The sequence below is a fragment of the Aethalodelphis obliquidens genome, unplaced genomic scaffold (genome assembly GCF_003676395.1).
Source record: "Aethalodelphis obliquidens isolate GAN/ISIS:26980383/991018 unplaced genomic scaffold, ASM367639v1 scaffold9, whole genome shotgun sequence".
NCBI lineage: Eukaryota > Metazoa > Chordata > Mammalia > Artiodactyla > Delphinidae > Aethalodelphis > Aethalodelphis obliquidens.
Window position 1 is genome coordinate 33,949,199 of NW_020837953.1, and position 24,607 is coordinate 33,973,805.

A 24,607-nucleotide genomic window follows, 5' to 3' on the forward strand; every position below is an offset into this window, starting at 1 on the left:
TTTTATCAGATTAAGGAAATTTGCTTCTATTTCTAGTTTGCTAGGGTTTGCTTTTAATCATAAAAGAACACTGAATTTTACAAAGTGCTTTCTCCATCTACTAAACAGACACTTTACCAAAAAAAAAAAAAAAAAGATAAACAGGTAGCAAATAGCATATGAAGAGATGCTCAGCATCATTAGTCACTAGAGATATGCAAATTAAAGTCACAATGAGATACCACTACACATCTAATGGGATGGCTGGAATTAAAAAGACTGTCCATGGGACTTCCCTGGTGGCGCAGTGGTTAAGAATCCGCCTGCCAATGCAGGGAACACGGGTTCGAGCCCTGGTCCGGGAAGATCCCACATGCCGTGGAGCAACTAAGCCCGTGCGCCACAACTACTGAGCCTGTGCTCTAGAGCCCGCAAGCCACAACTATTGAGCCTATGAGCCACTACTACTGAAGCCCGTGCACCGAGAGCCCGTGCTCCGCAAAAAGAGAAGCCACTGCAATGAGAAGCCCACGCGCCGCCACAAAGAGTAGCCCCTGCTCGCCGCAACTAGAGAAAGCCCGCGTGCAGCAACAAAGACCCAACGCAGTCAAAAATAAATTAATTAATTAATTAAAAAAAAAAGACTGCCCATTGTTGTTGAGGATGTGAAGTAACAGTAACTCTCACACACTAATAGTGGAGATATACAAAGATACAACAACTTCGGAGAAGGGTTTGGCAGCTTCTCAAAAAAGTTAAAGTATGATCCAGCCATTCCTCTCCTAGGTATCTACCCAAGAGAAATGAAAACTTATGTCCATTTTAAGACTTGGGATTGAATGTTGTTAATAGCTTTACTTGTAATACTTCCAATCTAGAAACAATTCAAATTTTCATCAACAATGGATAAAAAATTGTCACATTTCTATACAATGGAATGCTACTCAGCAATAAAAAACAATGAAGTATTGATACTTGAACAACATGGATGAATCTCAAAATAACTGTGCTCAGTGAAAGAAACCAGACAAAAAAGAGTACATATTGTATGATTCCGTTCTGCCTCTATTGACATGATCATATAGTTTTTCTTTTTTAGTTTGTCAATATGGTGAATTACATTGATTGTCAAATGTTAACCTATCTTTGGATCACTGAGATAAACCTCATTTCATCATGATGTGTTATCTTTTTTATATATTGTTGAGTTTAATTTGCTAACATTTTTATAAGAATTTCTGCACGTATATTTATGAGGGTTAATGATTTATAGTGATTCCCTCTCACCTTCTGTAATGACTCTGTCTGGCTTTGGTAACACGGTAGTAACTGGCCTCATAGAATGATTTGGGAAATGTCTTTTTCTCTTCAGTTTTCTAGGATAGATTGTATAGAATTGATAGGTGGAGTGTTCTATAAATGTCAGTTAGGTCAAGTTAGGTAATAGTATTGTTCAAGTCGTGTATGTCTATTGATCTTCTATCTACTTGCTTAAATTATTGAGGGAGGGATTTTGAAATCTCTGACAATGTTTGTGGAATCTTCTATTTCTTCATGCAGTTCTATCAGTTTTTATTTCCTGTATTTTGAATTTCTTGTTATTGAGTATATCAGTGCTTAGAATTGTTACATTCTCTTGAGGAAGTGGCCGCTTTATCATTATGAAATTACCTTCTTTATTGCAGGTAATATTTTTTGCTCTGCAATCTGCTTTGTCTGATATTAATACCTAGCTTTCTTTTGATAGCATAGTGTATCTTTTCCCCATACTTTTACTTTTAACCTGTTCCTGGGTTTATATTGAGTGTATTTCTTGTAGACATCATGTAGTTAGGTCTTTCTTTTTTAGCCAATCCAACCATCTCTGTCTTGTTATTGGGATGTTTAGTGTGTTTAATAATCACATTAAATCACATTAAATTAAATAATGTGTTTAATAATCACATTAAATTTAATGTGATTATTGGTGTGTGAGTTTAAGCCTACCATCTATCTATTTGCTTTCTATTTGTCCCATCTGTTCTTTATTTACATTTTCTGGATTCTTTTGTATTGAATATTTTTGTGTTTCTATTTTGTCTACTTGGTTGGCGTTTTAGGAATAACTCTTTGCAATGTTTTCTTCATGGTTCCTTTAGAGCAAGGGTTGGCAAACTTTGGCCCTTGGGCCTAATCTGACCTGTTGCCTGTTTCTATAAATAAAATTTTATTGGACCATAGTTACCTCTATTTGTTTATGTGTTGTCTGTGGCTCCTTCACTCTATAATGGCAGAGTTGCATGGTTGCAACAGAGACAATATAGCCTGCAAAACCTTAAATATTTACTATCTGGCCCTTTATAGAAAAAGTTTGCTGATCTGTACTACAGAGTTTATAACATACATCTTTAATTTTATCACATTCTACCATCAAGTGATATTATTACACTTCACATATACTAGAAGAACCTTACAACTGTATATTTTTATTTTTTCTTTCCTTGCCTTTGCACTGTTGCTGTCAAACATCTTACTTCTGCATACGTTATAAATGCCACAATAGAGTTATTATTTTTGCTTTAAATAGTCAATTATTTAAAAAATGATTTAAATTTTATGTTTATATCTAAATGCATCAATTTATACTCAGGGTTCTACATTTTACATTTACCTACATATTTACTAGTTCCAGAGCTCTTCATTCCTTTAGGTAGATCCAGATTTCCAACCGGTATCATTTTTCTCTTGCCTGAAGGACTCCCTCCATTTCTTGTAGTTCCAGGTTACTGGTGATTAATTCTTTTAGTTTTTGTATATCTTCAAAAGTCTTTATCTTGCTTTCATCTTTGAGAGATATTTTTACAGGGTACAGGATTCTAGGGCGATAGTTTTTCCCTTCTGGCACCTTAACAGATGTTGTTTCTGATGGTCATCTGCTGTTATTCTTACATTTGTTGCTTTGTGTTTAATGTGTCTTTTTTTCTCTGCCTGATTTTATGACTTCCTATCACTTTAAAAAGGCAATTTGATGGGGACTTCCCTGGCGGTCCAGTGGTTAGGACTCTGTGCTTCCACTGCAGGGGGCACGGGTTCGATCTCTGGTCAGGGAACTGGGATCCCCACATGCTACAGTGGTGAGGCCAAAAACTTTTTTTTTTTTTTCTCTCTCTGTGGTACGCGGGCCTCTCACTGGCTCACGGGCCCAGCCGCTCCGCGGCATTTGGGACCTTCCCGCACCAGGGCACGAACCCGCGTCCCCTGCATCAGCAGGTGGACTCCCAACCACTGCGCCACCAGGGAAGCCCAGGCCAAAAACTGTTAAAAAACAAATTAAAAGTAAAAAAACAAAAAGCAATTTGATTATTATGTGCCTTGGTGGAGTTAAATCCCTGTTTCATGTGCTGAGTTTCACTGCCTTTCTTTGATCTGCAGGTTTATGTTTTTTTAAATCAAATCTGGAAAATTTCAGCCACTTTTTTCTTGAAAGATTTTTTTCTATTTCCTCTCTCCCACCTCTCTTCTTTGGAACATATATTAGGTTCCTTGAAGTTTTCACAAAGCTCACTGATACTCTGTATTTTTTGTCCTTTTTCTCTCTGTGTTTTGTTTTGGTTTGTATCTCAATGTCTTCAAGTTCACTAGTCTTTTTTCTGTAGTGTCTAGTGTATTTTTAATCTCAGACTTTTTAGTTTTCATCTGTAGAAGTTTGATTTGGATCTTCTTTATATCTTCCATGCACCTACTTAATAAGTTCCATCTTGTTTCCAGCTTCTTGAACATATCAAATGCGATTATTACTGGAAGGTAATGCTCTTGTCTTCTATCATCTCTATCATTTCTGAGTTGGATCTGATCGATTGTTTATTTTCTCCTCATTGTGAATTGTATTTTTTTTTTTTTTTTGCGGTACGCGGGCCTCTCACCGTTGTGGCCTCTCCCTGGAGCACAGGCTCTGGATGCACAGGCCCAGCGGCCGTGGCTCATGGGCCTAGCCGCTCTGCGGCATGTGGGATCTTCCCGGACCGGGGCACGAACCCGTGTCCTGTTTGTGCCCCTGCATCGGCAGGCGGACTCTTAACCACTGCGCCGCCAGGGAAGCCCAGTGAATTGTATTTTTTCCCTTCTTTGTATACCCATTAATTTTTCATCAAATGCCAGTTATTTTTACCTGTTGGGTGCTGTACATTTTAGTAGTCCTATGAATTCTTGTGCTTTGTTCTGGGCTGCAGTTAAGTTACTTGGGAAGTTTGATCTTTTCAAGTCTTGCTTTTAAGCTTTGTTAGCTGGAACCAGAGAAGCATTTAGCCTAGGGGTGATTTTACCCTATTTCTGAGGCAAAACCCTTCTGCATATTCTCCTTGTGTCCCATGAATTATAAGGTTTTCCACTCTGACTTGTGGGAACAGGAGCTATTCCTGTTCCCAGTGTTCAGGTATTGTTTACCCTAACTTTTTCAGGTGAATCTTTCCCCAGCCTTGGGGAGTTTTCTCACATGCCTGGGCTGATTGATACTCAGGAAACTACTTGAGGGGAACCTAGTGCACGTCTCCGGAACTCTTTCTCTGTATAGCTCTCTTTGCTCTGGTTCTCTGCACCATTCACTGGAAGGAATGTAAAAGGGGGAGTTTGTATATCATTTATACATCACAACCCAGACATATAAAATTTTAACTTGATTTTCTATAAATGATCCTCTGCTTTTTCACCCCAGGTCTGCTCAGAAACCTAAACTTACACTTGTGTTGCACTGTGTCCTGAAGAATGAGAGCAAGCCCCACTCTGCTCTGGGATTTCCTGACCTCTCTGTATCTTTACGGTGCTTCGCTGATCTGTGATTCTGGGCTGAGGATGAGTGAGGTCTCTTGCTCTGTTCCCCTGCCTGGCTCTCTTCCAAGGCTGCTCCAGATGGTTTTGTGTCCCCTTCCTCCTTGGCAAGAACGCCTTTCCTGTCGGATCCTTCCTCTTCCCTTGATAACGCTTCAGCTGTGTGACCAAGTCTCACTAGTTTAAGAGCTGGAGGTGCTTGGAAAGGTGGGGTGGATGGCCGGGCGGGAACCAATAAATTACCAAGAAGGTCTTTAAAAAAAAAAACCCAGTTTCATGTTTATCTCTTGTCAAAAGGCAAGTTTCTCTTTTTATTCCATTTAAAATAAAATGTTAACAGATAGCTCTGTGTTTTGTGCATTCGTCAGTTCTCTGTTTTGTGCTATTTTTTATTCTATTTTTGTTGTTTAGGTTTTACTGCTGTGTATACAACACAATCCTCCATTCCTGTTAAATATCAGCCTTCCAGAATTCCAGAATCAGAAAAAAAAGGATTTAATAGTCAAGCCAAGAGGTTTTACCATAAAAAGGTAATGGCGCGCCTCTTGGCGTTTTCGTTAAAATCAAATGTAGTAGTTGTTTGTATCAATTTAGCCTGTGGTATGTTTTGTGTCGAAAAGTAACACATTAAATGAGTTTTTAAAACCGAGGGGAAAAAAAAAAAAGGTAATGGCGTTGTCTTAGAGATGCTTTACTTTTAGTCTGGATTTTAGCCTCAGGGGACAGATACGCGAGTCTGGCTGGTGCGTCTGTCTCTGTGACCAGTAGAGGGCAGTGTCACCCAAGGAGCTGCAGCACCCTCTCCAGCTGTGCGCTCTGACTGGGTTGTAGGAATGAGCTGGAAAGATATTAAATCCAGTGGAAAACATGTCTGGACTTATGGGGCCACACTGAAACCAAACATTTTTTTCACAAGAAATGTATTTTTAAAATTACTATAAAAATCAAAAATGCAAAAATCCCAGACGTATGATGTAAAAGATAAAAATCCTTCCCCCCGCCCCCAGCCTCACTCAAAACATGACAGGAAGAACAAGACTTTCTTCAAATAACATAAAAGGAAAAATAAACGAGTCTAATAAACGTAAAATTACCTTTGTGATGACACCCCCCTCTTTTTTAAGCTTCCTTTGACAATGTGTTAGAACTGTTCCTGCATTTCCCCCTTCCTTACCCTCTTCCCCAAATACCTGTGTCTCTTTTTCTCTTTGATCTGGAACGTTCTGCTTGGGTCCTGGTGGGTCCTCACATAACTTCTGTAATTTCACCGGCTGAAAGCCCAGGTCTGATGTTCTCCCCTCTCACCAGCAGGGGGAGGAAGCAACTCGCAGACGCAAGAGTCTTTTAACATTTTCGTTCCTTTATTCGTTTAACTAGGACCTTTAGAATAACATTCTTTTGGGGAGTCATCATGTCAGTTACCTTTTGCTGCATTCTAGAAATGTTTTTCATCCTACCCCCTCGCCAAGATGGCAAGAGGGGATGGGGAGAGCTGGGTCCTGGACGCAGGTGAGTCCTCGGCAAGCCCTGTGCCCCTTGGCCTGTTTCCTCCTTTGTAAATAAGAGCGCTGAGCTAGAGAATGTCTAAGTTCCCTCCACTTCTGATATTTTAGGATTCCGAGAAAGCAAATAGTAAAGAATATAGTGTGTGTGTACACACATACATATATTTTTAATTACTTGCAGGTTTTCTCCAACGGTGAGAAATAAGCTATCCACTCAGGTGTTTCCTCTCTATGTTTTAACTGTCCGTCTGTCTCTCTGTCTCTTTTTTGTCTGGTTTTCCATTTGTCAATTTACCGACAATATACTGTCCATCTCTCAGATATCTGCAGCCAACCTCCAATAAAAATAATGACAGCCACCATTTACCGATCCCTACTATGTGTGAAACCAGTTTTAGACCATATTTCTAATCCTCTGAACAATGCTAAGAGGAAGGGTTTATACCTTAATTTAACGGAAGAGGAAACCCGGGCTTAGGGAAGTTAAATGACTGATCCACCCGAGGTCTCACAATGCAGGGTTTGACACATAAGAGGCCCCACATGAATATCTGCTGAATCAACGTTGAAAGAATTAGACCTCAAACCCAGGCCCGGCTCACTCCTAAGGCTCATGCTCTGTCCACACCTGGCACCACACCTCCCTCTGTGGCCCGCAAAGCCATCAAGTCCATCTATGAAAGTCAGCGAGTGCGTTTCTGAAAATGCCTCCGCCAAACAGACCAAACTCAAGATAGGGGAAGATGTCGTGTGTGTAGACCCCATTCTACATGATCATGTTCTGAAGACTCAAATCCAGAAACTGAATGGTCTGGCTTTTAAAGTTTACATTTTAAACGACTATTACTTTTCAGAAATTTTTCTGCTGAAGGAACCAAGGTGGCAGCCAGCCAAAGCTATAGGCAGCATCCGATACAGAGAGAAATGGCTCAGAAATTTGATTAGTACTATTCAAACGTGGCTGCGTTGGTTTGACGATGTGAAAACGTTCATCTAAGCACTTGAAAGCATTTTGTAAATAAGTATGGAATTTTTTAGAAAGGGCATGGGATCCATAAACCCTGGCCCCTGGGTTATTGTTTTTGCTTTAAATAGTCAATTATTTAAAAAATGATTTAAATTTTATGTTTATATCTAAATGCATCAATTTAGATGCATTTTTAGATATAAAATTTTATGTTTATATCTAAATGCATCAATTTATACTCGGGGTTCTACATTTTACATTTACCTACATATTTACTAGTTCCAGAGCTCTTCATTCCTTTATGTAGATCCAGATTTCCAACTGGTATCATTTTTCTCTTGCCTGAAGGACTCCCTCCATTTCTTCTTCTGCTCTGTTACTAGCTGACCGGGTTTAGACTAATCACTTGACTTTTCCGGGCTTCAGTTTCCTCAACTGAAATGTACAGTTTGGATTATTATACTTTTTTAGATTCTTCAAGCTATAAAAACAGGAAGAAGATGTCTTACTGCCTGCTCATTATTCTCATTCTTCCTGAGAGAAATGGGCATTGAGAAGTTAAGAATTCTGTTTAACATCACCCAATAATTTAGTGAGGCAATACAAATTAAAAGCAGATTTTAAAACTCTGGTGTCTCACCACCCTTCTTATGACATTAATCGTACACACCCTGTGCCTCATCTCATGACTTGGTTGTGTCCTCACATTCGTTCTGTGACCCATCTAGCACACCTTTAACACAGAGAATCAGTGCCCTCTGAAATGTGCACTTACCTTATCAGGCTGACTTTGGAGAGAAACTTCAGGGCCTCGTTGCCCGGCTCCCATTCCCCATGAGACTCTGACTGCTGTGTACGAGGAATCCTTCACTGGGCTCGGCGTCCGGGCTGGCAATTTTGGCTGCTAGAAATGAAGTCTGCTTCCCTGAACATGTTACAGTTATGTACAGATGTGCTGCTGACACTGGGTGCATGAAGAGACATGCCTAATCTGGGACAGAGCATAGCCCAGCCACCCGAGGGACACTTTCCTCCCCCACCTCCCGATTCTGTCCCCATGCCACCCTGGATTGTGGTCACTATTTCCCAAGCTGTGTAACACTAAGGACACTCCCTTAAAGTCTTTGCATCTCTGTTTCCTCATCTTAAAAATAAGGATGTTATAATAGGTAGGCCCTTGCCAGGGATGACTATTCTATGATCCTAAACATGATTAATCCCTTCCAGGCATACATGAAGGGATACTGGTAGGATACAGACACCCTTTCCTCTAGATGCACAATTTTAAAATACATGTTAATTTCAAACATAGCCTGACAGCAAATCCACCCTCCCCAGCGGTAAGCAGGACAGTGTTTAATTTGCGGTGAAATTGTACAAAGTTAATACGGTTCACTTATTGCCTTGATAAGGCACCAGACCAGGGATATTTTTAAATGAATTTTTTAATGTCAGAGCTTTTTCAATGAAAGGAAGTTCAGTCTGCAGAGACCGCCACCTTCAGGGGGATAATTTCCCCACATGTGCACTCAGCTGCGTGTTTGAACCACAGTGGGGTCTGCCCGACCTTCCTGCTCTAGAAGCCTGACCACTTCCATATCAGTCACCAGCACCCCTTCCTCAGGGGTCTGCAGGACACGCTGGTGGAAATCGCAAACACTTGGCGGCACAGACAGTGTGCCAGGCTCCCCTTGAAGATGTTGCCTTTATGAACTCATTTAATCCCCATAATCGATTACCCTGGGAGCTAAGTCCCGTTATTATCCCCACTTTTCAGGTAATGACTCTGGGACACAAAGAGGGTTGAGTAAGTGGCACAGCCAGGGTCAGGCAGAGTGAGGACGACCCTGGCAGCAGCTCCAGGCTCCCATACTGTTTCCTCGCGTCTCCCGGGTGGAAGCCAGCACACCTTCCCCTGAATGCCCGAGCACCTCCTGCTTGGCAGGGTGGTAATGGGCATGCGCATCTTGTCTCCACCCAGCCGGAACTCCTCGGGCAGCAGTCATTGTCCTTTCCAGACCCCCAAAGCCCCTCAAAAGTGGGTCGAATGAATGATCCCAACTCAAGTCTACGAGCCACGGGAACTTGTCCCACCCATCTTGCACTGCTTTGCTGCGTCTCCTCCATCCCATTCCTAGAACATCTAAGCTGCCGACCGCCTGTATCCTGGTTCCCCCGCCCGGGCCCTGGCCCACAGCAGACTTCAGTGTGTGCTTGTTGAATTGAGTCTTGGCGCACATTCCACTCAGGGGATTTCCAAGGGCTGCTAATGAGCTGACGCCAGAGTTAACAGAGGAGGGGTCGGCCAAAGAGGACCACGGGTGCTCAGGGACGCTACTGACGTAAGCCGATGCTTTGAAAATGCAGGTTTGGCTTCTCTTGTCTGACTGTGTTTCCAACCCAGCCAGACCAGCGATGGGCAAAGACCTGGTCCCCATTTTCATCTGCCCAGGTGGCCAGTGTCCCTGGGCTTCCCCCACACCTGCTCTTCACCTGGGCCACTAAGAAACAATCTCCTCAAGAGAACTCATCCCGCTTTTCCTGGTTGCTCCCTGAGGGCGCCCAGGGATCTTTTATTTCTGAGATCCCCATTCTGAACAAAAAAGTGTCATTTTCTTGCTTGAAGTACGCTCCCTGCCTCTCCCTTCTCCTCTGCTATCAGAGGCGTGGAAACTTTGATGCCAGACATGAGTGTATGGAGCTGGGGCGGGGAGAGGGGAGAAAGCAGAAAGGAGGCAGGGCGTCTTACAAGGGGCACTTCTCAGGGTTGTAGACAGTTTGAACCAGAAGGGCTTCAGTGACCCCGAAATCCCTGGGCTCAGCAGAGGGGCCCCATCTGTGACAGCATCCCATGCTGAGGCCCGTCGGTGGCGCGGGTAAAGGGGACTTGCTGCTCGAAGCCACTGCCGATCGGGCCCCCTTTCCCTGAGTTCCTCATGGAGGCCCGGAGTGGGGTTGAAAACTGTAGATCTCCACACCCGCACTTGCCTCTTTGCAGGTTCACAGATGAGAGGGCTGAGGCCCAGTGAGGGGACGTGCCCTGGGGGCAGACACTGGCCCATGCTATCACCACTTTGGCCACATCAGCCTGAGAGAAGTGTGGATGGATGCCTTGTCCTGAGACCCTAAGACCAGAGGTGTTTGTAAAAGGAAACTGTTCCCGCAGGAACCCCAAATTCCCGGGCACTTGTGCCAGTGGGTTAACCACAGGACAGGGCTCTGTTTCCACCTCAGGCGTGTCTTCCTCCTGTAACATACCGCTAGCCCTTCCGCAGACTTAGTTTTCATTCATCTTGTGCACTCCTGAGAACCCCAGCTGGCCACCCCCATAAGAGACCAAAGCAGAGCGGAACATCCCTGAAGAGTCAAAAGGCAGCTCTAGTGTTGTGGGCTTTGGCCAGTGATCCAGCAGAGACCGCATTTTCCAACCTGGAAATGGGTTGACAGACCTGAAAGTCTTAATTGGACAGAATCTATGAAATCGGGACTAGAAAATCCAGGCTGTGTGCAGATGTGACCGGGTCCCGGTTGTGGACACTAGGCCCTGCCGTACCCTAAGGAGCTGTCTGGGGTGAGGGGGTAAATGCCCTGCTCCCTCTCTTCCCCTCCTCCTCATGACCTCTCTAAACCTATCCCAAGGTCAAGTGAATGTCAATCTGTGTCCCGCCCTTGGCACGTGCTGCCCATTTGGGACTTTAATCCTTCAAAAGAGCTCTCAAAGTGCATTTCCACCAAATGTTGCCCAGCAACATCAATCATCTCTTGCTCCATCCCACTCTGAGGGCCTTTAACCGCCGAGGGAAGGTCCTGCTCCCTTGAGGCTGTTGTGGCAACTTGAGGACTGGTAATGGTGAGGCCGGTGGGACGTGCATTGACTCATTCAGTTCTCACGTGCACAGGGGACAATGGGTGTAGCCCTGGCCCAGAGCTCCCCGTGGAACACGCAACAGGCAGTCAGCAGAGCTCAAATGAATAGTTCTCTTCCCTTCTCCCTCCCCACACCCGTTTTATTTGGTTGGTTTATTTGGTTTTTGCCTTCTGGGGTGGTCTCGGCCGAGGGCTGGCTGAGTTCACACCAGTTTCGACTTGGATTCTCGCTCTCTGGGAGATGCTGAGAAGCCAGAACTCATCAACCTCCTATAACATTAGTCACATGAGCTGTTATCCCAGAGGCCAAAGGCTGGACTTTTATTGCCCTCCCAGGGAGCCATCCACCACCTCTAGCTTTTGCAGGAGAAAGCTTGAACCCCCTACAGCCGGACCTTTCCCTCCAGGCAGCTTTGAAACTTACTTGGTGTGGAGTGCAGGTGGTGGTGTGCTGGTAAACCAGCTCTCTCCTCCACAAGGAAAGTTCTGATTTAGAGCATTGGCCAATCTCTGTGGTGTAAATACCGCCCCCCAACCTGGTCAATTTCAAGCTACCACGAGCAACATTTCTGAAAATATTTAACAGTCGCCCTCTTGAGCCACCACTGGCAAGCCCCAGCATCCTGCTGCCTGGAGGACCCTTCTTAGATATTCATTAAGAGCAAACAGGCAGCATGCTCTCCCTCCAGGCTAAGAGGTGACAGTTCTCTTCCTACTTGTCCTGGACTCAAACCAGTTTGCAATGTGGCAGAATTAAAATGTGATTAAGGTCCAGTAGGGTTGCCAGATTTAGCAGATAAGAATACAGGATTCTTAATTTAGAATTTCAGAAAAATAACAAACTACTTTAGTATAAGTATATCCCAAATATTGATTGGGACCTACTTATACTAAAATAGCTTTTTGTTGTTTATCTGAAATTCACATTTAACTGGGCAGGGTGGGATGGAGCAGGCTTGTGTTTCATCTGGCAGCCCTAGATCCTCAGACACATATAGGTGCCCAGAAAATTCTTGTGAGCTGATGCTGGTTTTGGGAGTGTGGCAGCAGTCTGGGGGCTGGAGATGTCCAAGACTGTTTATTCTTTCAACCTAGAAGCGTCGCAGTTACACTTCCTGCTTCAGCTTTCCCTCACTGTAGGGACTCTGGAAGCTAAAAGGTGCCCGAAGTCATTTAGTGCAACATCTTCGATTTACACATGAGGAAACTGAGGTCTAGAGAGGTGACTAGATCAAGGTTACTTAGCTGGTAGCAGCACTGATGCTAGAATCCTAATAATTCAAAACTCAGCGGGACTGTTTTTCCTTTCATCCTGCACATTTTATAGTGCACTCGTCTGAGAGTTAGTTTGGCTTAGTGGTCAGGAGTCGACTGTCCTCACACTGCCTGGGTTCAAATTCTGGCTCTGTTACTTGCTGCGTGACCTTGGTCCTTATCCCTTTGGGCCCTGTCTTCTCATCTTTAAAATGAGGATTAAATGAGCTAGTGTGTATAAAGTACTCAGAACAGTGCCCGGCATGCAGTGACCATCAAGAAACATACGCCACGGGCTTCCCTGGTGGCGCAGTGGTTAAGAATCCGTCTGCCAATGCAGGGGACATGGGTTCGAGCCCTGGTCCAGGAAGATCCCACATGCCGTGGAGCAACTAAAACTGTGTGCAACAACTACTGAGCCTACGCTCTAGAGTCCGCGAGCTACAGCTACTGAGCCCACGTGCCACAACTACTGAAGCCTGCGTGCCTAGAGCCCGTGCTCCGCAATAAGAGAAGCCACCGCAATCAGAAGCCCGTGCACCGCAAAGAAGAGTAGCCCCTACTTGCCACAACTAGCGAAAGCCCACGTGCAGCAATGAAGACCCAACACAGCCAAAAATAAATAAATTAATTAATTAAAAAAACAAACAAACAAAAAAAACATATGCCAGTCCTGCAAACAGCCCCCTAGAAAAACCTCTTTCTGTTCCTTCCTGTAGCACCTCAAATTGCACCCACATGCCAGGGCTCTTCTGGTCGGGCTGCATCTCCTGCATCTCCTGCCTCACTCTCCTGGTAGTCAGCTCCCCCTCTGTCCACCAGGGACCATAATCACCTACAAGGCAGGAATCAGCTCCCCTGCCTCCACCTGCAAGGCTCAAAGGCTCACTGCATTTAAAATTCAGCACAGCAGAACCTGTTAATAGCCCTTAGATTAAACCATAGTCACACACTGCTTGGGCCACACTGGAGAGTCCTTGAAGGCCCTGATGATGCCTTGAGCTCTCTCTCTGCTCTGAGGAAGGTAGTAGGGATGGTGGGGACAGGAGGAGCCTGGGTGGCAGGTCTTGGAGGTAGCAAGCTCTGGAGTCAGGCTGCCTGGGTTTAAATCTGCGCTTCACCATTTACTAGCTGCGGCCCCAACGTCTCCGGGCTTCGCTTTCCTTAAACTGGACCTGCTAATAGCCCCACTGCAAAAGGCTTGTGTACACCATCATGAAGCGCTGAATTCAGGTGCTGCCACGGACAGCAGTGGGACCTCGGGCAAGTTCATCTCTACGTGCCTCAGTGTCTCCATCTATAAAATGGGGGCATCCCTTTCTCACCGGGGGATTAAACGAGACAACCTTTGAAAAGCTCTTGGCACCAAGGAGGCACCCGGTAAACTCTCGAGACGGGGGGGGCATCCTTATCCTTTCATGTCACTTGCCTGGCCAACTTTTGTCAACGTTTACTTCCCCCTGGTAACTAGCATGGGAAATGAGACCCAAGCCCAATTAACTGCGACGACGGCAGAAATGAGCTTAGAAATCAAGCTTTTGTTTGTTCCTCTCTAACGTACCGGCATCACTTAGGACTTGAGCCCCATGAACCCGCCTCTTTTTGTCTGAGAGTTAGAAATAGTCTTGTTTGGGATGAAGGTTGTTTTTGTTTCATTTTGCTTTATTATCAGAAACACTCCCTGGTTTCTCTTCTGAAAGGCTGGGGAGGAAGCTGAGTCAGGTGGGGTGTGGTGAACATGAAATCGGTCACCCTTCCCTCGCCGTGGGTTTGGTGAACCCAGTCAACACACACTGACACACACACTGCACACACACACTGCACAGCCGCTGCCGCGCTCAGGATTGCATTTTCTGCTCATACCTCTAATGGCACAAAGAAACAACAGCATTCTCCTGGAATGCAGTACAGCACTGTGGAAAGAGCAAGGGCCCTGGGGTGGGGGCGGGTCCCAGACCCGGGGTGGAATTCCAGCCCCAGCGCTTGCTAACTGAGATGGTGACTGGGCAGGTCAGGAATTGGTGGAGCCCGGCTGTCATCCACGAGGTGGCATCCCTGCCTGTCCCAGAGGGTTACAGTAAGGCTTAGTGTTAATGGATGTAAAACTTGCAGAAAAGCACCATGGAATTGAAAGTATCCCAATGACACTACGTTCTCTTCCCTTTCAGGATGATATCCCAGGTCCTGGGTTCTACAACGTCATTCACCAGTCACCTGTGTTTGACAGTGTGTCGTTGTCTAGGAAAGGGACGTGTACTTTTCCCTCTATGGTGAGAACCCCTTCTCTGAACATTAACTGCTCGGTACTTTCCTTCATTCATTGCATAATCATACATTGGACAACTGGTCCCTTCTCTCCAAAGGCCCGTGGTTCTAATTAGGAGAGTAACTGCTTCCTCAAATTTCCTGCAGGTAAACTGGAGCCTATGTCTTTAAGGAATTTTTTTCCCCACTGCTAGTGTTGCCAGAGTGGGAAGAGAAGTTAGAAGAATATTCAGAACCTGATCATCCAAAACCAATGTTGTCAGTGTGGAATGGACTTACAGATGTTTTCTTGAGATTTTTAGGCAGACCAGGAAAAAAGTTATTATTATACATCTTGCCCTAATAGGACTTTTTACACTGCTTAATCTAATTGGGTTATTCGAGTTACTGAGAAATCTGATGGGACCAAAAAGAAAACAGGCAGCAGGCAGGTAATTTAGTGATATTCCTCTCCTCCCCATTTCTCTCCTTTGTAAGATGTGGGTCTTTATCTTTGTGGAAGGCTACAACCGTCAAGTAGCTAAACGAAGTTCCAATGTCTCTGACCAGACCTGGGCAAGGATAGTCTTTATTTGAACACCTCTCAGTTGCCAAGAAAAATAGATATAACAAGGAGAAAGGGTCAAAGTAGGGTAAGACTAGCTGAGGGAGGAAAGTGAAAAAGAAAGCAAACCCAAACTCCAGCATTAACAAAACACATATGCCGTCTGTCCCTTTAAAACTTATAATAATCTCTTGCAAAAATGTATTATGATACCTGACACTGGAATTGATTTTTTTTTTTTAAAAAAAACCACACACAAAGAGACCATTTAAGACACACTGAATGCAGCCACTTATTGGAATTCAAGCTTGGCAGGGTTGAATACTCAAGGAGAAAACCGACTTTGGAGTTAACTCCTTATTAACAAAGACGTTGAGGTTGCACATGCCCCCAGTGAGTTCACAGAATAACCACGCCTCTACTTCTCCTTCTGTCCCAAGCCCTGTGAGTAAAGAGACTCCAAAGCGATCTGCAGAAGAAGTACCCCCTCCCAATGGCCTGGCACAGGAGACAGGACTTGAGACCCAATCTTGACTCAGCCGTGGGTTCTCGATGTGACCTCAAGCACGTCACCCTCTGTGTCCCAGTTGCCTCATCGAGTGGAGACTCCCTGGAGGCGATGGGCAAATTGACGTTGCAATGAGTAAAATAGACTTTGAAATTGCAGAGCATTATAAACATGTTGAATGTTATGATTGTCACCACCTGAGTCACAAACAAGACTTCCTGCAGCACCTAGGTTTTCTCTCTGAGATGTTGCCAAATAATGGCACTGCCCATCCCTGCCTGGTGCCAGAGAAGGCACTGAATCAGAGCACACCATCAGTTCCCTGCTAGGCTTTACATGTAGTAACTTTCCAAATGACGTGGCTGGGCCACCTGGAGAAGAAGGGGTCCAAGGGAAGCTCTGTGTGTGACAGGATCCTGTGTATGACAGGATCTAATCAGGTCTTTAAAAAATTCAGACCAAACCCAAAAGAAGGCAGAAGATGAGTTGTTGAGGCTTCCTCTGCCCGCTGTGATGGATATGGGGGTTTCTATTTCTGTTTGTAAACACATAAGTTCCTATATCCTTGGGAAGGGACCTTAAGTGGTTGGTGGAAGTCTGTCAGGAGATCCCCACATCTCGCCTCGTTCCTTCCCAAACTGGACGAGAATTTCATTCCTCCTCCCCTTCTTTTGCTGCCTTTCACATTCAGTGCCTCTTGTTTCCGGATCCCAATTCCCTGAGGGAATTAAAAGTAGTCCCCATCAGAGAAAGGTCTGCCTTACTGGAGCCAGCATGGCCAGCAGGAGCGTGTCTCTCTGGGTGAGGCTGACCAAGAGACTCTGGGGGTCAACACGCTTTAAAAACTTCCTGATGACTCTTGGAGCAACAGCGCCCAGCCTTTTGAGAGGACCTGTCATCCGCCTAAATTCAAATCATCTGAAGAGCGTCACGACGGTATTCCAAAGCTTTGCTCCAGAATTATTCACGGAACGGACTAGGAAGTTAAATGGGGCAGGTGGGAGGAGGCGTCCATGGCCTTTCTGTATTTGTGTGGTGGCAGCAGCGGCTCTGGAAGAGCTGGACAGAGGTTCATAAATGCCAGCATGTGGCCAAATTGGAGACCGGAGGCCTGGCAATGAAAAGAAAGCCAAGGGGCGGGGAGGGTTGTTGAGTGACCGTCAACTTCAACTAGACTCAGACTAATTCTACTGCAATGCTTTATGAAACTTTGCCTCAAATAGGAATTTTTTAGTACAGTTTTTCCCAAAGGGTATGTTAGTAGGTATCTTAAGCCAAAAGATTCTATGATGGAGAAAGGTTGGGGAAGGCTGTTTAAACAAAGCTAGACATGGGACTTCCCTTGTGGTCCAGTGGGTAAGACTCCGCACTCCCAATGCAGGGGGCCTGGGTTCAATCCCTGGTCCAGGAACTGGATCCCACGTGCATGCCGCAACTAAGGAGTCCACGTGCTGCAACTAAGAGCTTGCACACTGCAACTAAACATGCCACGACAAAGATCCTGCATGCTGCAACTAAGTCCCAGTGCAACTAAAATAAATAAACAAATAAATATTAAAAGAAAAAAAACCCCAAAGCTAGAGAGGTTTCCTTATTGCAGACCTTCCCAGAGCACTTACTACACCAACGTGTGTTATGAATCTTCAAAATGGGAACATGGTGTGAAACGTCTCAAATTTATTTGACCCTGGAACTCTCTCCCTGCTGCCGCTACCACCAACAGAACCTTATCTCACAGACCTGGAAGGCCGAGGAACACACTTTGGGAACTAGCGCTTTAGAAGAACACCCTCTGCCCACTCTGTTGGGTGACTCAGGATAGACACGCTACAAATGGCAGCACCAAGGAAGGTCTGACCTTGCCACCCTTCTTCTGTAGAAGTGAGAAGGAAAGAGCAGAGGTGTGTCTGCCCCGTCGGGCACAGCAGATTTCGGGTAGTGATTCTTCCAGAGCTAAAACCTCCCACAGGCATTTATCAGCTGTTCGTCTTGTAGATGCAAACGCATTGCTGTGACTCCTCTCGGCTCATTCTTCTTCACAATGGATATCTGATCCATATCCTCTCATGGAGGCGAGAATGTTGGTTCCAACACTTCGCTAGCTGAGGAAGTTCAGGGTCCTCATCTGTAAAGTGGGGATATTCATAATATCCTCGAGCCAGGGTTGTCATGAGGATCCAATGCAACGCCCCTGCAAAGTACTGGGTTAACTATTGCCCCAAATGCAAAGGTAAGGTGAGTCCAAGGCTGGGGTGACCTTACTTCTGGGAACATCAATGAATCCTTACAGTTAGGAGGAGGTGGAGCTGGGACTCGAACCCAGGTTAGACTCAGGACAGCTAAGACTCTGGAAAGAACACTCCTGCTTCTGGTGGCACATCCACCCACATTACTGGTGGTCCATGAACCAGATGGTGAGGACCATTGCCGCCACGTACAGAGTGAAGTCAGGCGAGGGGCTGATGCCTTCCCACACCTCCCCCACTTTCTGTGCTTGTTTATTGACCCCTGTCAAGTGGAGGAAACCCAGGGCAATGTTCTCAAGCTTTTACCCATAAAATAATGACATTTTTTTGTTGTTGTCTTATCAGACTTCAATACTTGCCATACTATCCCAGGGTAAGGTGATGTTATCGCCGAGTTTTTATGGCTTTTGTCCCTGTTCATTTGGCAAACATTGATTCTGTTTGTTTTTTTTTTTAACTGAAAATAGTTTATCATGGCTTCCTGGAAGGAGTAGGATTGGTTTCTGTTGAAACAGCAAAAATATCGTAGAGTTTTATGAAATCAGTGATGAGGTGGTGGATAGGAGGTGTGGGTGGGAGGCAAGCCCTATGGAGCCTTGTACCCTTAAGATGTTAGAAGCAAACTTGTTATTTAGGAAATTTGGATTATTTAAACTTAGAAACAAAAAGTGAGGGTTTTACTCAAAGGAAAACCAAGGTTGGAAGAAGCAAGTCTAAAGCGTCCCATCACATAAATCACCCACCAGCTGATGAGTCAAGTATAAGTGTCCTGAAATGAGATTGGGTGGAAATGCTTTTATGGAAGAATTATCTTTGCCAAGTCCCAAACATGAGATGAATAATTAGAGTTAGTTTACAGAAGTTAACACAGGTCTGAACTTGCATTTTCCAAGAGCAAATTCTCAAAGCCCAAGGTCATTTTATCATTGTTACCTGCCAGGGTTTCACCTTTTATAAAATGTGTTTAGACCTGGTGCTGGGCACCATCTTTTTGACATCGGCCCTTCGGAGCCATAAGATACGTGATGATGTGGATTCCCTTGACTTCCTCCTCACAGTGTGAACGACTGGACACCATCGTCTCTAAATACCCTGCAGCTAATGCGTACACTATACCATCACGTTTTGTTTCGAAGAAAGACTTCAGTAATTCCTGTTCCAGCATGTTCCAGTTGCCAAGCTTCATGAAAGTTCTCAAATTTGAAACTCCCGCACCAAACCATTACAATGTAAGAACACTGCCTGTGCTTCTTAAATATATATTGAATTAATGGTTTGCTAAAATAAAAGAAAGGAAGGGGGGAGCTTTGGGGAATAGCATTTACTGCAATTGGTAAGCCAGTTAGCATTTGCTGACTACCCAATGGCTACGTGAGGCTGGGCAAAATTCTCACAGGGAATTTGCAGAAAAATGTGGGCAACACGGAGGTCAGTATAGAGCAGTGGGAAGACCACTGCCCCGGAAAATACTTACTGCAATTACTCTTATCACATAAGTTTTCTGGGACGGTTTTCTCATCTGTAGCAATGATTATATTACGTACCACTTTATCTGCAGACACTATTATATTCTTTTTTTTTTTTTTTTTGCGGTACACGGGCCTCTCACTGTTGTGGCCTCTCCCGTTGTGGAGCAACAGGCTCCGGACGTGCAGGTTCAGCGGCCATGGCTCACGGGCCCAGCCGCTCCGCAGCATGTGGGATCTTCCCGGACCGGGGCACGAACCTGTGTCCCCTGCATCGGCAGGCGGACTCTCAACCACTGCGTCACCAGGGAAGCCCTGACACTATTTTATTCTTACAGGGAAAATAAACTTCTATCTTCCCATATCAGAAAATTGGGTTTTTTTAACAGCAGTGGTTCACCATTTCCCCTCACTTTGTAGTGACTGAGGCAGAATGGTGTGGTTAACAGGTAAGAGACAGACTCAGGTTCAAATCTCGACTCTGCCATTTTCTAACTGTGTATGGCTTTGGGCAAGTCTCTTAACCTTTCAGGACTCAGTTTATTGATCTGTAAAGTGGGGTTATATGTCTACTCCATGGTGTTAATGTAAACATTAAATGAGATAGTCTAGGCTGAGTGCTTACCTAGCACAATATCTGGTGCACGAGGACTCTACAATACATGAAAACTGGTAGAACTGTCTTTAGGGAAGCCCCGTTACCTCTTGAGTTTCAATTGTAAAAGGGAATTAATTATACTTGCCCTACAGGGTTATCATAAGAAGCATATGAGACTACAAATATGAAAGCACTCTGAAATACCTAAGACATGAATTGTACATAAGGTAGTAATATTATTATACTATATTTAAGAATATTTTGGTCTTAGAATACTTCATTTTAAATTTCCTTTTTCTTTTATAATATTTATAAATAATATTGATTTTTCTGACTACAAAGATCCTGCCTACCTTCTATGATGAATCCAATCAATTATAACATGTTCAAAGCAATACAAGTGCCTGCTAGGAATATCAGTATAACAGGAGCCACATACATCATTTAAGTTTTCCTAGTAGCTACATTTAAAGTAAAAAGAAACAGGTGAAATTAGTTTTAATTATAGATTCTATTTAACCCAATATATTCAAGATATGGCAATATCTAATCAATATAAAAATTATTAATTCGATGTTTTACATTCTTTCCCTCATATTAAGTCCTTAAAATTCAGTGTATATTTTATACTTGCAGCACATCTGAATGTGGACCAGCCACGTTTGCAGAGCTCAATAGCTTCATGTGGCCAGTGGCTACTGTTTGGGGTTGTATAGCTCTAGATACTCTTCTCTTAGGGTAATCAGAGCCTGAAAATAAGAATGATGATGATATGATGAAGCACTTTTCACGGTCTATGTGCTGTTCTAAGAGTTGTGTACTCACTTATTTCATACTCACAAGAACCCAGGAAGTGGATTCTCTTATTCTCAATTTACAGAAGAGGAAGCTGAGGCTCAGAGAGGGGAAGGGACTTGCCCAAAGTTACCCAGCTTGAAGGGACTGTTCCCACATGGGTGAGCATGGGCAGGTGCCAAGGTATAAAGCTGGGGAGCGATCAGAGTCCCCATGTTCCAGCCCTGCCGGGCTTCCCTTCATAAATCCTGTGGCTGCTCTGTGCCAGACCAGTGATACAGCTTAGATCCCAGTGGGGAACTCAAGATGAGAACTAGGAGACAGACAAACAAAATATTTACTGTGTGGCCAGCTCTGAGGGAGACAAACAGTTGGAGCCTGAGAAAGAGAGTATGTGTGGTGTGTGGAGGTTGGCAATACCGTGTACTTTAGACTGGGTGGTCAGAGAAGGTCCTGAGACAAGGATTGAGGGAAGAGCCAGAGTTGGGGGAACAGCATGTGCAAAGGTCCTGGGACGGGGAACAGCATGTGCAAAGGTCCTGGGACAGCAAACACCTTAGCCCATGGCGAACTGTAAGAAGGTAGCTAGAGGGAGTTCCCTGGTGGTCCAGTGGTTAGGACTCGGCGCTTTCACTGCCGTGGGCCCCTGTTCAATCCCTTGTCAGGGAACTAAGATCTTGTAAGACGTGTGACGCAGCCAGAAATAAACCAAAGTATCTAAAGTAGAATGAACTAGGGGGCTCGGGGGAGAGGGGACGAGGAGAGGCCAGACAGATAGGCAGGGACCAGTTCATGCAAGGCCCTAAAGGGAGGGAGTTCGAATTTTGTTCTCTGTGTGCTGGGGAGCCCTCCTTGAGGAGGATAGGAGGTGTGGAGTGATGTCTTCTGATGTACCTTTTAAAAAAGATCCCTCCAGTTGCTGTGTGGAGAATGGACTGCAGTGTGGGTTAAGGGTGGATTTTGAAAAAACAGTTAGGAAGCTGTCACGATAACAAAAGAGAGGTCGAGGTCTGGTCCAGGCAAGTGATCATGAATGTGCTTAGCCATTGCGCCGTCGCCATTCCTGAGAGAGGGCTGGGTTCCTTGGGAGACAGACACAAGTGCAGACTGTCTCCGTGTGAGCGCCCGCTCTGCGTCCTCCTGGGGGCTGCTGAAGGGCACTGTGGTGTTAGTGCTTCGTGCCTTCACCTCCCCAGCCCACTGCTTCTTCACCCTGGCTTCCTATCTCCGAGGCCCAGCTCAGGTCCTGGCATGCAGTAATCATGCAATAAATGTTTATGACTCCAAAGGAATAACTTCCTTTGTTAATCAAGAAATGACCATTCCCCACGTCAGGACTCTGCCACCAGATCAATTTTAGTTTGCATGTTTTTTGTTCATTATTCTTTTAATGTGGCTCTGAAAATAATACATGCTCATCATAAAATATCTTCGAACATCACAGAAACCCATGAGCCAGAAAGTGGAAGTCCCTCATCATTCTGCTCTGCAAACAAACATCAAAAACCGGGGGCAGGGCTTCCCTGGTGGCGCAGTGGTTGAGAGTCCGCCTGCCGATGCAGGGGATACGGGTTCGTGCCCCGGTCCGGGGAGATCCCACATGCTGCGGAGCGGCTGGGCCCGTGAGCCATGGCTGCTGAGCCTGCGCGTCCGGAGCCTGTTGCTCCGCAACGGGAGAGGCCACAACAGTGAGAGGCCCGCGTACCGCAAAAAAAATTAAAAAAAAAACGGGGTCAATATCATTCGTATTCTCTTCCTCCAGTGGTCCTTCCCTTGGTTTTGGGATTATGCTGTCCACAGTATGCGTGCGTTTTCTACTTAATTATATCTGGGATTTGCTTTTGCCCATGGCAATACAATGAATCTGCTTCATTCTTTTTTAACCTGCCAGTGGAGCTGACTCTTCCTAGTCTAATGGTGAAATCTTCCAGTAACACCCACACTCAGTGTATACAAAAATGCCCCCTTTTTCTGTTGCTTTTCTGTCTGGGCGAGGAATAAAGCTGAAGTAGTGTTTTGTCTACAGGAGGCTTTTTTCAGACCTGGAGAACAATGGTTGAGTCAACTGGCGAGGAGCAGAAATGCGGTAATCCTGTTAGCCACACTGTGCTTTGAGGCTGTCAAGACCTCTCTACCTTTGCTTACTGGGATCCCCCGCTTCTCTGTTGGAAGCCTTTCCCTTGGTACCTGTTATTACTTCCTCTCTGGCGTCCTGGCTCTTCTCCCCGTGTCCAGTAATTAGCCTGGTCCACCTGATCTTTTTGTCTGCCCTCTCGGCAGGCAGTCTGGCCGTCAGGACCCTGGGAAAAGCGAAATTCCTCTGCCTTTGTCAACACAAAATCAAAATGCCATCTGCATTTCTCGAGAAACATTTTTTTTGACAAAGGAGTAGCACAGAAAATCAAGCATCCTGGCCTCAGCAAATAGTTTCACTCATTCAGTAAATATTCCAGCCATTGCAGGCACAATTTTTATTGCATCTTTTATCTAATGAATACAGGAGACTGACTGCAAATTAGCCTTTAAAATATTTATGATTCATCATAAGAATGATCTCAGGGTTCTTTTTTTTTTTTTCCAAAATTATTTTTAGCGTTCTGAACTCACTGGACACTCTCTAATGTATATTGCCTGGGTCAACCAAAATTCTAAATTTCTGGTCAGCCCAAAAAAGTCAAGACAGTGCTTACAAATCTGATCCTAATCTTAAGTTACACAATTTCTTTGTGTGTCCTAAATCCCACGTGTATTGAAGGATTATCTGAGCAGTGAGGAATCAGGGTGGAGATATGTAGGACTAAGTGTTCTGAAAAGAAAGAAAATCGTAGAAAACATGATGAAAATAATTTGCCTATGTAATGTTACACACTTTTTAGAAAAACAGATGATTTGTGTTGACCGGCTGTCCCCTACCCCCAACCCAACAGCACTCTGCCTCAAGTGGAGCAGGGATTATCTGATCCATTTTACAGATGAGAAAACTCAAATTCAGAGAAATTAATCCGTTTGAGCAGGATACGCTGCCCTGTGTGCGGGGAGCGAGCCCGGAAGCCAGGGCCGCCGGCTGGTTCAGGCCACCGTCCTCCGTGTTGTGTTGGGTCCCCAGACACTGGCTAGCGATGACAAGCTCTTCCGCCAGTCCAGCTGCGGTGAAGGGGAAGGCATAGCCAGTGTGACGTTTTCCACTCACGTGCGCTCATTTTCTGAAGACAGGTTTAAATTTGTTTGTTTTTTTAACCCCAAAGTGCCCCTCGTCCAGACACAACAACGACAAAGAAAGGCAAGACACTGAGCACACCGTGCTTATTTTCTCCCCCAGGCCTCTGTCTCTTGCTGCAAACAGGCAAACAACGTTTGTGCCCGAGCCGGGTTCATGTCCAAAACCCAGAGAGGACTTTTCACTATTACTAAAACAGGACCTGCCCCAGGTAAGCAGCTGCCTCGCACTGGCCTTGACTTAAGTCTTCCTGTACCAGATCTGATCAGCAGGGCACTTCTCAGGGAGTCTCTTTGGAAGGAGTTAGGCATTGAGGGAAGAGGGGGTGCAGGCAGGTATTGTACAAAGAGGAGAAGCCTGGCTCCCCATTCGGGGGAAGAACGGCGGCTCTGGAAATGGACCCCAGGGCGGCCTATCACGGCGGCCTGCCTTCCAGACCCAGAGCACCTGCTTTGGGCAGCCAGCTGGGGAGGGGCTTCTCATGCCAGAAGTGTGCCCATGCGCATACCCCAGGTGCCCTCCCAGGCGCTGGGGGGAGGCGGGGCACACAATACGCTCTGATCCTTGGACACTCGGCTGCAATATTCCTCTCC

At 45.2% G+C, this 24,607-nt stretch overlaps 2 protein-coding genes across 5 annotated transcripts in view; one reads left to right on the forward strand and one right to left on the reverse strand.

Moving 5' to 3' along the window:
- Positions 1–8,282, reverse strand: part of NIPAL3 (NIPA like domain containing 3) — a 73,824-nt gene extending 65,542 nt beyond the window's left edge. For all 3 annotated transcript variants that reach the window (XM_027109703.1, XM_027109700.1, XM_027109695.1), the window contains exon 1: positions 8,030–8,282. In XM_027109703.1, coding sequence (XP_026965504.1) covers positions 8,030–8,083 — 54 coding nt within the window. In that variant the 5' untranslated portion in view covers positions 8,084–8,282. The remainder of the gene's footprint in view (positions 1–8,029) is intronic.
- STPG1 (sperm tail PG-rich repeat containing 1) overlaps positions 1–24,607 on the forward strand; it is a 51,468-nt gene that overhangs the window by 12,978 nt on the left and 13,883 nt on the right. For both annotated transcript variants that reach the window (XM_027109711.1, XM_027109712.1), the window contains exons 4-7: positions 5,194–5,312; positions 14,544–14,645; positions 18,997–19,167; positions 24,117–24,225. In XM_027109711.1, the coding sequence (XP_026965512.1) occupies positions 5,194–5,312; positions 14,544–14,645; positions 18,997–19,167; positions 24,117–24,225 (501 nt within the window). The remainder of the gene's footprint in view (positions 1–5,193; positions 5,313–14,543; positions 14,646–18,996; positions 19,168–24,116; positions 24,226–24,607) is intronic.